The sequence below is a fragment of the Leucoraja erinacea genome, chromosome 15 (assembly GCF_028641065.1).
Source record: "Leucoraja erinacea ecotype New England chromosome 15, Leri_hhj_1, whole genome shotgun sequence".
In the NCBI taxonomy this organism is placed as follows: domain Eukaryota; kingdom Metazoa; phylum Chordata; class Chondrichthyes; order Rajiformes; family Rajidae; genus Leucoraja; species Leucoraja erinaceus.
Genome location: NC_073391.1, coordinates 21,871,862 through 21,888,049, shown reverse-complemented (window position 1 = coordinate 21,888,049; position 16,188 = coordinate 21,871,862). Strand labels below are relative to the sequence as shown.

Sequence of the window (16,188 nt, the reverse complement as noted above, 5' to 3'; positions counted from 1 at the left end):
CCATTGCTAAAATAATTAATGCGAGCCACTTCAAAGCAAAGAGGGCTGTGCATAAATCTTCCTCAAGTGGAGGAGGAGTTATGCAGTAGTCTTTCCACATCCTTGACCTCACCCATCTGGTGCTGGTGGCATAATGAGGTGTTCAACAGCTGGAAACGGGACTGACTACTGTCTGTTGCCGTTGGCTGGTCTGTGTGCCAGCATCTCGGCCCTTCTGAGAGTTCCCCCTCATAATCTAATCCATCAGGTATTGGCTTTAAAATGAAACCATCACCACCTGCATGCCTTTCTTGCAGAAGACTACCACTGAGGTCAACCCATGTAATGCTGGCTTTGTGCCTTAAATTGTCTTTGGTAAGCAGCCAGGATTCGGTTACGGAGTTCCTATAACAAATATTATCTGAAAGATCTGATAGTTTTTACTGGGCATTAAAATTTAAAGCAGAACATTATTTTACAGTAGGTTACACAAAAAAGTTGGAGAAACTCAGCGGGTGCAGCAGCATCTATGGAGCGAAGGAAATAGGCAAAGTTTCGGGCCGAAACCCTTCTTCAGACCAGTATATTGCTATTTTGCAGCAATGATAAATGATAACGTGTTATTCATTTATAATTATACCAGTAAAGTATCCAGCCTACGAGAGGCGGGAAATGGTTGCAAACCTGCCAGGCTTTGTATTTTGTAACAAATTTATAGTGATGATTGCTATCAATTCTGGTTGCAACAGAGTGTAATAATTGTAACCAGCAATTTGGATTGCCACTCAGTACACTGCTGAGAAAACCGATAGACTTTCCATATTGTTGAACGACAATTTAATTCCAGTAGCCAAGGCCTTGAAGTATCTAAATAATGCAATAACTGCAGTCACTACCTCCAATTTCATATCATTCTTTGATACCAACTTTAATAATCTCTATTATACAGGGCTGACGTCAAATCTGCTTCTTGGGACTTAATACAATACGAACATTGTAGGGAAAGATTTACAAGCAGTTTGGTTAACTGGAATTATCAAAAGAAAAGAGATGGCCAAACACTTTTCTTTCAGGGTATGGAAAGTTATATTTTATTAACCATTAATACACAGGGTGGGCAACACAACCTGCAGCTGAGCTACCAAATTTATTTTTTGATTTCATTTGCATGTTGAAACAGTAAAATCTAATTAATTATTCCTTGAATCCAGTTATGGAATGTGCTGACACGAGCATAAACACCAGGCTTGTTCTTCAATCCACAGCGATCCCCCCAGCTCACTATTCCATAGACCTGATAACGTCCATCCTTCAAACAGGTCAGTGGACCTCCTGAGTCACCCTGTAGCAAAATGAACAGTCACATTATTCAATTTTTTCCCTTATTTCTTTACATTTATTCCCTTCCTCTGCTATTTAGGTCTTTGGCTTTTGCTGATTGCAGTTTGAATCAATCACAAAGCTACACGGCCTGGAAACAGACCCGTCGGCCCAACTTGTCCATGCCCATCAACTTGACTAACAGAGATAGTTCCATTTCCCTGTGTCTGGCCCCATCACACTCCAAACGTTTCCTATGTTACTATCCAAGTGTATTCTAAATGTTGTAATTGCAGCAATGGGGTCAAGGAAAGAGCGTTCACGTCGCGGCCCTGTTTCCACCAATCTTTCCACCACCACACACAAGAAGCACAAGAAGCACAAGACAGACACCATTGTGCAGATGCCGAGATAGTGTCCAGCTCTGGCTGAACAACTTCTAATCTTGTATGTCAACTCGATAAGAAGAAGAAAAATTGTAGCAATGGGGGTCAGCACTAAACCAGTGTTGACTGGAGCTACCACCCTTTCAGGTTTTTATAGAGTCATACATCATGGAAACAGGCCCTTCAGCCCAACATGGCCCTGCCGCCCAACATACCCCATCTACACTAGTTGCACCTGCCCATGTTTGGCCATTATCCCTCTAAATCTAATCTATCCATGTGCCTATCTAAATACTTATTTTATGTTGCAGAAGTACCTGCTATACATGTATTCAGTATTTAGCATTTTGAGATCTCTGGAATGTCCAGCATTCATTGCAGATCCATAAACGCTCTTGAGATGTTGCTGGTGAGATACCTTTCCAAACTGCTACAGTGCTTTTGGTAAAAGTATTCCCTCAATAATGTTGGGCGGGGAATTTCAGGATTCAGACAAAGGGATGATGAAAGAAAGGTGAAATATTTCTAAGTCTGGATTGAATGTAAATTACAAGGAAACGTGTAAATGGTGCTATTCCCAAACCCAGATTGACCAGTCAGTGGAAAGACTATACATGATTACAATCAAGCCATCCACAGTGTACAGATACAGGATAAAGGGAATAATGTTTAGCGCAAGGTAAAGTCCAGTCAGTCCAATTAAAGATAGTCCAAGCGTTTTCCTTTTGACTCCCTCGTGTTGGAGATGAAGGTCATTGCTGGCACTTTGTTGCACAAAATGTACTTTTCAACCATGTGCTGAATATTGGTCAGGACAGGCTACATGCAGGGTGGGTTGTCTCATTTGTTAACGTATTGGGAAGAGAATTGAACAATATGCTAACAGAAGCAAACATCCTCACTTCTGACCTAATGAATGGTGGAAAGATATTGATAACACTTTTGAAGATGGTTGGAACAAGGGTGCAGCCTTGAATAACACGTGCAGTGATATGCTAGGGTGGGATGATTCATCTCCATGAACACGACCACCTGTATTGCAAGAGGTGCTATTTCAACCATTAGTGTGTGTTTGATGCATTCTGACTTCAGCTTTTCCATGGCTCCTTGGTGGCCTGAATAACAGTCATGAGCAGTCACTCTCACCTCACCTCTGCAATTCCATTCTTTTATCCTTGATTACATCAAGGCTGGGATCAGGTTTGAAGCCAAAAAAATGCTCAACTGGTAATAGCTGAACTGGACATCAGCGAGCAAGTTACCCGTGAGCAACTGCAGCTTGATAACAGTTTTGTTGACTTCTTATATCATCTTGTTGTAGATGAATTGAGTCACATTGGATTTCTTCTGCACGTGTAAACCACTTGGTCAGTGCTTGTGTGTAACTATATGCAACTGCTTGGCTAGAAACATAACTAGGTCTGAAATACAGGGTTTCTGTACCATAGTCGTTTGGCTTGTTGCTTGGCCTTGACTATTTCTGATGCTCTTAGACTTTTAGTTTAGTTTAGTTTAGAGCTACATCACAGAAACAGGGCCTTCGGCCCACCAGATCCACGTCAACCTGTGAACTCCGTTACACTAGTACACACTTTACACTAGGGATAATTTAGAATTTTCACCTAAGCCAATTTACCTACAAACCTGTATGTCTTTGGAGCGTTGGAGTAAAAGGGGGCACTCGGGGAAAACCCACGCGGTCACGGAGAGAGCGTCCAAGCTCCATACAGACAACATCCCTAGTCAGGGTCGAACCTGAGTCTCTGGCGCTATAAGGTAGCAACTCTACTGCTGCGGCACTGCGCTGCCCAGTGATGCTCTCAGACTTTTCTTGATATCATGTGGAGTGAATGGAATTGGCTAAAATGTGGGTTCTGTATTGGTGGGGATCATCTTTAGAAGCTAAGATGGATCACATTTTCAACACATCTGGCCGAACATGGTTGCAGGTGATTCCACCTCGCCTCTAGCACTCACATGCTGGGATCTGCCTTCACAGATGAAGGGAGTGTTTTTGGAGACTCCTCCTCCCATCAGCTATCTAGTTGTCCAGCATCGCTCAGGTTAGAGGTTGCAGAATGGCTGAGCTTTGGACTGATCTGTTGGTTATGAGATGGCCCAGCTGTCTATTGCATGCTGTTATGTATGTAAACTGACAGTTCCTGGGATGTTGTGCCTTATTTTAAAGGTAAGAAAGTCTTGTGGATGATTGAAACAATACAGAACACAGTGGAAACACTCAGTAGGTCAGATAGCGGGTGCTGAAAAAGAAACAGAATTAATGCTCTCCCGAGTTTAAAAAAAAATCAAACTCGTGGTAAGCACGTAGAATGTACGTAGCGGATACGTCGGAGCTCGGGGACGTCTCTTAGTGGATCGTAACGCTAACAGCAGGTACTCGGGAAGACTCATGAAGATTTTTCAACATGTTGAAAATTTTTCAACATGTTGAAAAATGTCCACGAGAGCCCCGAGTACCTACGAGCGGCCATTACCGTAAATCTCCGAGTTCTAATCAGGGCAACGCGGGAGAACTCTTGAATGAACTCGTAGAGTGGGACAGGGCTATTAGTCAGAAAGGTACTGGTGAAGGGTTCTATTATCCAACCTGAAACATTAACTCTGATTCTCTTTGCATAGATGCCGCCTGACCCGCTGAGTACTTTAATCATTTTCTGTTTTTTTGCCCCAGATTTACTGACAATCTGCACTTTACAAAATGTCCTTACTTTCAAAAGGGTTGTTTAAAAAAACACAAAAAGGAGAACATTCTTATAGAAGACGAGAGACAAAATACATTTATATACAGTAACAAGATAAAAATACAAAACTTAATGGTTTAAGATCGAAATTAGATTGAAACTAAAAATTAAGCCCATTAAATTTTTTTAAAGCCTCATATAAAATAATATTTTATAGTTGGAGGAATCATACAAAAGGCATCTGTTTGTAGCTGAAGAAAGCATTCAAAAATATAAGCAAAAAGGAAAGGCAAATTACAGAGTGTAGCCAAAGGTAGTCAAAAATGCTTTAGGACCAAGTTAGTGGTAAAGCAAAGGTCATGGACCAGATGGGCCTATTAGAAGATAAATTGGGTAAAACTATTACAGATGATTAGGATATGGGAAACATATTGAATAGATTTTTCACATCAATTTTCACAATTGAAGACTGTAGGCAAATTGCAGCCAGAGTGAATGAGACTCAATGAGCCACAGAACCTCTCAAAGTTAGAAAACAGTGGACCAGAGTTTGCAGCAATAATGACCGCAAGGCTACTGATGCTCGCTGTTATTATTCGAGGAGAACTGACAACAACTTTGGGATTTCTGCCCTTTCCTACTTTGACAGATAAACTCTGAAGCTGCTGTCAATAAATTCAGAGACTCCCTTAGCTGTGCTGTTTGTGGGTTTTTTCAACCACAGCCAAGAGGAATCACTAAAATTGACACTTTCATTTAAGCTATTTATGAACTAGTCTCTCTGCAAAATACCCTGGCAACTTTACACATTGTTGTATGTGATCCAATATTTTTTTTTAGTGGCTTATACTGAGCAATAACATGTGCATAAGGAAACTATTCAGTCTGAACGAAAACTATATACTAACTAAAAATATTTCAGCATAAGGGCAAAAATTGATTTTGCTTTATCTGCTGAATATGTAATGCAATAAGAGATGCTTATTGAACTTTGGTTCTGAGATTTACCTTCATTAATTTCAATAAAACAACATTTCAAAAGTAGAGCTCAGTGCATTCTGTTATTATGTATTCTAGCATATGCAATCAAGGACTAATTGCTATCCTCAGGGATTTTAAATGTTTTTTTTTTAAATGCTCACATGATATTTCAGCTTATTTCTTAATGTTGCCTATGTCCCAGTATTTATTTACCATTTTGTATATTATTTTATAATGTAGTTAAAAAGGGTGGCAGAGTAGCTCAGCAGTAGAGTTGCTGCCTTACAGCGCTAGAGACACGGGTTCCTATTGGAGCCTACCAGAGAGAAGGCAATTCTGGATTTAGTGTTGTCTAATGAACCAGATTTAATAAGGGAACTCAAGGTAAAGGAACCACTAGGAGGTAGTAACCATAATATGATGTTTTAATCAGCAATTTGAGAGGGAAAAGTGTCAGTGTTGCAGTTGAACAAAGGGAACTATGAAGGCATGAGAGAGAAGCTTGCCAAGGTCGACTGGAAAAGGATCCCAGCAGGAGTGATGGTGGAACAGCAATTATAGGAATTTCTGGGCATAATGCAGAAGATGCAGGATCATTTCATTACAAGATTCTATGAGAGTAAGAGACAACCGTGGCTGACAAGGGAAGTTAAGGATGGAATAAAACGAAAAGAAAAGGCGTATAACATAGCAAAGAGTAGTGGGAAGCCAGAGGATTGGAAAACGTTCAAAGGACATCAGAAGGTAACAAAAAGGGCAATACGGGGTGAAAAGATGAAGTATGAAGGTAAGCTCGCCAATAATATAAAGAAGGATAGTAAAAGCTTCTTTAGGTATGTTAAGAAAAAAAGATTAGTAAAGACAAATGTTGGGTCCTTGAAGGCAGAAACAGGTGAAATTATTATGGGGAGCAAAGAAATGACGGAAGAGTTGAACAGGTACTTTGGTTCTGTCTTCACTAAGGAAGACACAAACAATCTCCCAGATGTACTAGAAGACAGAGGATCTAGGGAGACAGGGGAACTGAACGAAATTTGCATTGGGCAAGAAATAGTATTGGGAAGATTGATGGGACTGAAGGCAAATAAAACCCCAGGGCCTGATGGTCTGCATCCCATGGTACTCAAGGAGGTGGCCCTAGAAATTGTAGACACATTGGTGATCATTTTCCAATGTTCAATAGATTCAGGATCAGTTACTGTGGATTGGAGGGAAGCTAATGTTGGAGCGAACAAGAAAACAGGGAATTATACACCAGTTAGCCTGACATCGGTGGTGGGGAAGATGCTGCAGTCAATTATTAAAGAAGTAGTAATGGCGCATTTGGATATCAGTAAAAGGATTAGTCCAAGTCAGCATGGATTTATGAAGGGGAAATCCTGCTTGACTAATCTTCTGGAATTTTTTGAGGATGTGACAAATAAAATGGATGAAGGAGAGCCAGTGGATGGAGTGTATCTGGACTTTCAGCATTCATTAAGGTCCCACACAGGAGATTAGTGGGCAAAATTAGAACACATGGTATTGGGAGTAGGGTATTGACATGGATAGAGAATTGGTTGGCAGACAGGAAACAAAGATTAGGAATAAATGGGTCCCTCGTCAGAGAGGCAGGCAGTGGCAAGTAGCGTGCTGCAAGGCTCGGTGTTGGGGCCACAACTATTTACAATATATATAATGATTTAGATGATGGAAATTAAAGTAACACTAGCAAATTGGCAGATGACACAAAGCTGGGTGGCAGTGTGAACTGCAAAGAGGATGCTAGGAGGTTGCAGACTGACTTGGACAGGTTGAATGAGTGGGCGGATGCATGGCAGATGCAGTATAATGTAGATAAATGTAAGGTTATCCAATTTGGCGGCAAGAACAAGGTGGCAGATTATTATCTCAATGGTGTCAAGTTAGGTGAAAGGAATTGCAATGAGATCTGGGGGTCCTTGTACACCAGTCACTGAAAGTAAACACGCAGGCACAGCAGCCATTGAAGAAATCTAATGGCATGTTGGCCTTCAAAACGAGAGGATTTGAGTGTAGGAGTTCTGTAGTTGTACAAGGCCTTGATGAGACCATATCTGGAGTACTGTGTGTAGTTTTGGTCTCCAAATTTGCGGAAGGACATCCTTGCTATTGAAGGAGTGCAGCATAGGTCCACGAGGTTTATCCCCGGGATGGCGGGACTGTCATATGAGGAAAGATTGGAAAGACTGGGCTTGTATTCACTGGAATTTAGAAGGATAAGGGGGGATCTCATAGAAACATATAAAATTATAAAATGAATGGATAAACTAGATGCATGAAAAATGTTCCCAATGTTGGGGGAGTCCAGAACCAGGGGCCACAGTCCAAGAATAAAGGGGAGGCCATTTAAAACAGATGAGAAAAAATGTTTTCACCCAGAGAGTTGTGAATTTGTGGAATTCTGTGCCATGGAAGGCAGTGGAGGCCAATTCACTGGATTAATTTAAAAGAGAGTTAGATAGAGCTCTTGGGGCTAGCAGAAACAAGGGTTATGGGGAGAAGGCAGGCACGGGTTACTGATTGTGGATGATCAGCCATGATCACAATGAATGGCAGTGCTAGCTCGAAGGGCCGAATGGCCTCCTCCTGCATCTATTTTCTATGTTTCTATGATCCTGACCACGGGTGCTGTCTGTACAGAGTTTTTATGTTCTCCCTGTGACCACGTGGATTTTCTCCAAGTGCTCCGTTTTCTTCACACACTTCACTTCGGTAAAATTGTAAATTTTCCCTAGAGCTAGTGTATGGGGTGATCGTTGGTCGGTGCAGAATTCTTTGCACCACTGTGGAATTCTTTGCCACACAAGACTGTGGATTTCATTGCCACACAAGGCTGTGGAGGCCAAGTCAATGAATATTTTTAAAGGCAGAGATAGATAGATTCTTGATTAGAATGGGTAACAAGGGTTATGAGGAAAAGGCAGGAGAATGAGGTTAGTAGGGAGAGATCGATCAGCCATGATCAGAGTAAACCTTATGGGCCAAATGGCCTATTTCCACTCCTCTCACATGACCTTATGACTCGGTGGGCCAAAGGGCCTGTTTCCACGCTGTATCTCTAGTCTACAGTACAAAATGGTGCTTTTTACTTTCTGACCTGCTGTCTCTAAGGATTATTGACTATGATTGAGGGGGCAACCAGCCAACCCTATGACACCATAACTGTTGCACCTAGGATTACATTGAATACTGTGAGCAATTTTGGGCTCCATATCTGAGGAAGAAAGTACTGGCTCTGGAGAGGGTCCGGAGGAGGTTTACAAGAATTATCCCAGGAATGAGTAGGTTAACATATGGTGAGCATTTCTCAGCACTGGGCCTGTATTCGCTTGAGTTTAGGAGAATGAGGGAGGACCTCATTGAAACGCTGAAACAGTGAAAAGTTGGGATAGAGTGGACGTGGAGAGGATGTTTCCACTAGTGGGAGAGTCTAGGATTAGAGCTCATAGCCTCAGAATTCAAGGGCATTCTGTTAGGAAGGAGATGAGGAGGAATTTCTTTAGAGGGTGGTTAATCTGTGGAATTCTTTGCCACAGAAGGCCGTGGAGCCAAAGTCAATGGATATTTTTAAGGCCGAGATAGATTCTTGATTAGAACGGGTGTCAGAGGTTACGGGGAGATGGCAGGAGAATTGCGTTAGGAGGGAGAGATGGATTAGCCATCATTGAATGGCGGAGTAGACTTGATGGGCCAAATGGCCTAATTCTGCTCCTATCACTTATGATCTTATGAGCTGACTATTGACAGGAACCCATTCAGAAAAAGGAGCCGGTCTCCCCACAGAAATCCCCGAACCTTCGTGGGAAACAAGGTGAGAAACCTTTGTGGGAAACAACTGCATATTTTGTGCTCAGATTGTGTTGCAAGAATGAATGAGGCATAGAATCTCTTGAAATACAATAAATATAACATTGAAATCCTCAAAGGATTAAAACCAAAAAATAATGATGGTCCGTTTTATGATTTTCAGAGCTACAGAAAGGGTCAATGACCAGAGGATGCTAAGGATTCAGGATAGGGGAATGAAAACTATGAGCATGATTTTTACTCCCTTGTCGGTGAGATAGTACTGTGAAGGTGGTAGCCAAAAGTTAGACGTCCATGTACAACAAAGTCTGAATCAATGCATTTTTTAGTGGTTTACACGAAAAGAACAAATAGAAATGGCAAGAAGCATATAGATTGTAGCTCTGGGGCAGGTATAATTACATAAAGGTGTCAGTGTGCAACTACGTTTTGAAGAACCATGCCTTGTATCATTAATATTGTAGATGCTTCTTCGAAAGGAATAGGCTGCGATTTACAGGAGGTTGATGCAGAATAACATCATTATACTCTGCCAAAATAATTTACTCGTGCTCGAAAACAAATGGGTTAATTATGAGGATTATTAAGAGGCTTTGGGGGGGGGGGGGGGTGGGGGGGGTGTATAGTGGTTTACACTGTCTTTGAAGAGAACTGAAGTCCTTTTCGGAGTAATTAAATTGTACTCATTGTACTAATGGAGCAGGTATTTTTAATAGCGTGTTCCTGAGATAGCTATCAAAATTTACAGTGGGATCTTGATCAGCTGAGCTAGTGGGCTCAAGAATGGCTCATGGAGTTTAATGCAGGTGAGTGTGAGGGATTGCATTTTGAGAATTCAAATAGGACATGACCTACACAGTGAATGGTGATAGCTCCCTCGGGAGTGCTGTAAAGCAGAGGACTCTCAGGGTACAGATACACAGTTCCATGCAAATGGTGTGACAAATACTGTAGATAGGGTAAATAGATAGGTTTGTTTCGGTGCCAAAATGTGTACTGCCTAGGTGAAGTCTGCTGCACTATTTTACTGGGTTGTATGCAAAACAAAGCATTTCACTGTACTTGGGTATACGTGACTATAAAGTATCATTGAAAGAAGGCGTTTGGTATATTGGTCATCATCAGTCAGGGTAGTGAGTATATAAGTTGGGATGTTACAGTATGTTACAGTTGTACAAGATGTTGGTGAAGCTGCATTTGGAATATTGTGTTCAGTTAAGGCCATCCTGCTCTAGGAAGGATGTCATTAATCTGGAAAGAGTAATGATCTCATAAAGGTGTAGAATGGAAAATTCCAAGGTATTCACCCAGTAGTAATCTTGGAAAGTCAATATGATGGAGGAGTTATCCCTATTAAATCAATATTTTAGAATGTAGAATTTACTCTTGGGGATTCAATTATGATGAGACCCCATTGGTGTGAAGTGCGCCAGTGACTGAGTTAGCAGGTCTGAGGAAGCAGCCTACAAAAGGCAATATCCATCTAAAATGTGTTAATCACAGCCCTCTACAAGTATTTTGGTTTGTGGCTCACATATACTATCTGTTAAGAGGAATTGTTTAAAATTAATAGGCTTTGAATGAATTCATAATACTCAATTTGGAGTTCTACAACAAAGGATGAGCCTTTACTTCTCATATTTTAATAAAGCTCCCATCTTTACTTTAGTTTAGTTTAGAGATACAGTGTGGAACAGGCCATTCGGCGCAACAAGTCCGTGCACAACAATTATCACCCATACACTAATTCTATGTTATCCCAGTTTTGCATCCTGCACACATTGGTGCAATTTACAGGAGCCAATTAACCTACTACCCTGCACGTCTGGTATGTGAGAAGAAAACTGAGCACACGGAGAAAGCACACAGAGTCACAGGGAGAACAAACAGACAGTACCTGTAGTCAGGATCTATCCTGTGTCTCTGGCGCTATAAGGTAGCAACTACGCCTCTGCAAGTCACACCAGCCTTTATATCACGAATGTAAGTTTTATATCAATTTATTTCTGTCTGCACAACAATCCACTTTTTTGCAATGGCTGGGATAAGTGACAGCTGAAAACTGCCCTTCACTTGAGAGAGCATCTTTAATGCAACATTTTGATATCATCGGGCCACTTTGATTTTTGTGAGTTTTATGCCCATATATTTACACACAAGATTGAAGAGTTTGAATTTAAACCTCCTTGCAAAGAGGAATCATGTGGGATTGGAAAAGCTGAAATGAATCCAGGCTGCAAGGAAGCAAGAAAGCTACTATTATTTCCTGGCAATACTCCCTGGTTAGTAAAAGTCCAGTTGCATTCTTGGGCATTGGATCCAGTCTGTGCTAAGCTCTAATCACATAACGTGCTGGAATTTGTTGCATCAGGCTGTTTCAAGTGAGTGGGTGTTGAGAAAAGCTGTGGCAATTTGGCACATTGATTGACTTTTATCTACAGTAAGGTTGCATTTCTTGACCTCAGCTCCAGGTCCATCTCAAATACTGTGACATTTACCTCGGAGAAACAAGAGTGCAGACGCTGGAAGCACAAAAATAAAACTGCTGGAGGAGCTCAGTGGATCAAGCAGCATTTGTAGTGGGATAGTAGATATTTCAGGTCGAGAGCCAGTATCAGGACTCAAATCTTTCAATCCTGATCTAGACCTGAAAAGTTGATTCACTCTTTGCCTCCACTGATGATGTTTGATCTGCAGAGTTTCTCCAGCAGTTTATTTTTGCACAACATTTATCTTGCTCAATCATTTCCAGGTTACACTCTGTCCCTGGCATTTTGAGTAGCTCTACTTGATGAAAGTTCCTCAGCAGTGGATAATCTGTACGTTTAAGTGTGAATTTCCTACAGTCTCAAGGCTGAGTCTGTAGTGCGTGATGGAAGGCAGACTACATATTGGTGACTCTATGAGCCGTGTACTGATGCTTGTTATCATAAACTGCACTCACAAGATGTGTTTGCAGCCGTTCTATCATATCCTATTAATCCTGCAAGCTTTCAGTTTAGTTCTGAGTGACCTGCTTTACCAATTTTTCTCCCAAAACTCTTTTGCCACAAGTTTGCACAGTAAAGTAGAGCATGTTGGCTTGAACAATATATTGGATGGTGCTTTTTTTAAATGGATTCTACACAGTTAAATTTTATTGGAAGATGAGTCACATAAAGAAACTATGACATGGCAGTAGAGTTGCTGCCTTACGGAGCCAGAAACACGGGTTCAATCCTGACTGCGGATGCTGTCTGTACGGAGTTTGTACGTTCTCCCTGTGACTGCATGGGTTTTTTCCGGGGCTCCAGTTTCCTCTCACACTCTAAAGACGTGCAGGTTTGTAGGTTAATTGGCTTCCGTAAATTATACCTAGCGTGTAGGATATAACATGTGTGAGGGTGATCACAGGTTGGAGCAAACTCGGTGGGTCAAAGAGCCTGTTTCCATGCTGTATCACTAAACTAAATCAACAATCTGTCCTTCCTGTTTTTCAATTCAGTGATCTTTCTTCTAGTTTCCTGTGTGGATAACTTACTAATGCCTACAATTCCTAGTCATATGGAATGGTGTTCAGTGGTGTGTGGATGCTTGGGTCATTTGTGCAAATGTCATCACAATAAATGTGGGGTAGACCACAGCAGACAAGGCTGACACCTCTCTACCCTTCCCAGAGGACTCAACCTGAATCATTTCAAATGGTGAATATATTTTGCAATGGAATCATGCAACTGATCACTTACAAAATAAAAACACATGTTGGATCACTGTACAGTATGAGATTGATGCACCATCACAGGCCTCTGTGTTTTGCCTCTGCAAATTACCCTGCTAATTGATGTCTGCCCTCTGTTTCTATGCGTTTAATTTAATTTTTTGCTGAAATGTTTATGAACATATCTTCTGGACCTGCTGGAAGTATGTATTTCAAATATCTTCCCAAATCTAATTCCTTCAATCTTTCTATAAACATTTGCCATCATAATCATCATAAACATCATAATCATACTTTATTAGCCAAGTGTGTTTTGCACCATCCGCCTTGATCCTTGATCTTCTAGTGAATGGTTCTAATTCTGTAAGTATTTTTCTAAGAACAAAGACTCTTTATCCCTCTGATTGCCAGATGTGCTTTTCATAAGATCATAAGTGATAGGAGTAGAATTATGCCATTCGGCCCATCAAGTCTACTCTGCCATTCAATCATGGCTGATCTATCTCTCCCTCCTAACCCCATCCCCTGACTTCTCCCCATAACCTCTGACACCTGTACTAATCAAGAATTTATCTACCTCTACCTTAAATATATCCACTGACTTTGGCTCCACAGCCTTTTGTGGCAAATAATTCCCATAGATTCACCACCCTCTGATTAAAAAAATTCCTCCTCATCTCGTTCCTAAAATAACATCCTTTAATTCTGAGGCCAAGGACCTCTAGCCCTACACTCTCCCACGTTTGGAAACATCCTCTCCCCATTCACTCTTTGCAAGCCTTTAACTATTCTGTACATTTCAATGAGGTCCCCCCTCATTCTTCTAAACTCCAGCGAATATAGGCCCAGTGCTGTCAAACGGTCATCATATGTTAACCTACATATACAGTGCATTCAGAAAGTATTCAGACTCTTTCACTTTTTCCACATTTGTCAAGTTACAGCCTTATTTTAAAATAGATTTAATTATTTTTTTTATCATCAATGTACACACAATACCCCATAATGAAAAAGCGTAAACAGGTGTTTAGAAACTTTTGCAAAGTAATTAAAAATAAATAACTGAAATATCACATTTACATAAGTATTCAGACCCTTTGCTGTGACACTCAAAATTGATCTTCAGTTCATCCTGTTTCCATTGATTATCCTTGAGATGTGTCTACAACTTGGAGTCCACCAACGATAAATTAAATTGATTGGACATGATTTGGAAAGACACACACCTGTCTATACAAGGTCCCACAGTTGACAGTGCATGTCCGAGCAAAAACCAAGCCATGAAGATGAAGGAATTATCCATAGACCTCCGAGAGAGGATTGTGTCGAGACACAGATCTGGGGAAGGGTATAAAACAATTTCTGCAGCATTGCAGGTCCCGAAGAGCACAGTGGCCTCCGTCATTCTTAAATGGAAGAACTTTGGAACCACCAGGACTCTTCATAGAGCTGGCTGCCCTGCCAAATTAAGCAATCAGGGGAGAAGGGCCTTGGTCAGGGAGGTGACCAAGAACCCAATGGTCATTCTGACAGAGCTCCAGAGTTCTTCTGTGGAGATGGGAGAACCTTCCAGAAGGACAACTATATCTGCAGCACTCCACCAATCAGGCCTTTATGGTAGAGTGGCCAGACGGAAGCCACTCCTCAGTAAAAGGCACATGAAAGCCTGCTTGGAGTTTGCCAAAAGGCACCTAATGGATTCCCTGGTCTGATGAAACCAAGATTGAACTCTTTGACCTGAATGCCAAGCGTCACGTCTGGAAGAAACCAGGTGGTGGCAGCATCATGCTGCGGGGATGTTTTTCCGTGGCAGGAACTGGGAGACTGGTCAGGATCGAGGGAAAGATGAACGGAGCAAAGTCCAGAGAGATCCTTGATGAAACCTGCTCCAGAGCATGCTGGACCTCAGACTGGGGCAGAGGTTCACCTTCCAACAGGACAGTGACCCTAAGCACACCATCAAGACAATGCAGGAGTGGCTTTGTGACAAGTCCTTGCGTGGCCCAGCCAAAGCCCGAACTTGAACCCGATCGAACATTTCTGGAGGGAAATGAAAATAGCTGTGCATCGACGCTCCCCATCCAACCTGACAGAGCTTGAGAGGATCTGCAGAGAAGAATGGGAGAAATTACCCAAATACAGGTGTGGCAAGGTTGTAGCGTCAGACCCAAGAAGACTTGAGGCTGTGATCACTGCCAAAGGTGCCTCCACAAAGTACTGAGTAAAAAGTCTGAATATTTATGTAAATGTGATATTTCAGTTATTTCTTTTCAAGTACTTTGCAAAAATGTCTAAACACCTGTTTTCGCTTTTTTATTAAGGGGTATTGTGTGTAGACTGATGATAAAAAAATGAATTCAGTCAATTTTAGAATTGGGCTGTATCGTAACAAAGTGTGGAAAGAGTGAAGGGGTCTGAATACTTTCTGAATGCACTGTGTACGTCATATTCATCCTCAGTTCCATTGGGTACACGACGATGGTCAAAAAGTCAGACATGACAGTGTGTTCATGACCAGTTGTGTTGCTCACGTTAGACCATGAACTCTGTTGAACTCGTTTCAAAAAGTAACAGCAAGTTCAACAAGATTATCACCCTCTTTGAATGATTTACACTTTCAGGAACACAACCTAGTTTCATATTAACAAGGTTTCAGATATTATCAAAAGAGATCCCATGAACATTTTTCTTTCATTTTTTGCCTTCTTCTTAGCAGTTTATGAAGAGGACGAAAACATTTGGATTCAGTGGTGCAGCACCAAGTAAACTGAAGTTAACCCTTATCATGTTCCGTGGTATTTTTCTTGCTATTACCTTTAAACTCTTTTCAAAAATAGCGATCAGTTAAGGTTATTACCCTGGTTGAATGGGCGTTATTTGTAAGGGTGTTATTCTGACTGGAGGCCTGTGGCCAGTGGAGTTCTGAAGGGATTGTGGGGAAAATCTATTTCAAACTAATCAGAAAGAGGCAAGATCATTAGAGCAATGAGAATACAGGTGAACGGTGCAACCCACCTGACAAGAATCCACTCCACCTCGCTCTAAATTTCCTGCGCAAAGCATGGTTTGGTCAAGGACACCATCGTAAGATGAAGCTCGATTGCAAGATTGCTGAGAGATCAGTTTTACATTTGCATCCAATAAATAATCTGTAGGGGTTCCTGAAAATAAAATATTGCACACATGTATTTGATTTTAAAGCATCGTATTTTCACCTTCTTTATTGGGCCCTTTGTGCCGAGCATGATGCCAAGTGAACCTATCCCCTCTGCCTGCACCTGATCTTTAGCCCTTT

The 16,188-nt window shown here is 41.4% G+C and overlaps 1 protein-coding gene across 1 annotated transcript in view; it reads right to left on the bottom strand.

Annotated features, from left to right (window-relative positions):
• Positions 1-1,041: 1,041 nt before the first annotated feature.
• Positions 1,042-16,188, bottom strand: part of habp2 (hyaluronan binding protein 2) — an 88,316-nt gene continuing 73,169 nt past the window's right edge. Inside the window, exons 26-27 of the mRNA XM_055647460.1 lie at positions 15,909-16,054; positions 1,042-1,321 (exon numbers count right to left, since the gene is read on the bottom strand). Coding sequence (XP_055503435.1) covers positions 1,166-1,321; positions 15,909-16,054 — 302 coding nt within the window. The 3' untranslated portion in view covers positions 1,042-1,165. The remainder of the gene's footprint in view (positions 1,322-15,908; positions 16,055-16,188) is intronic.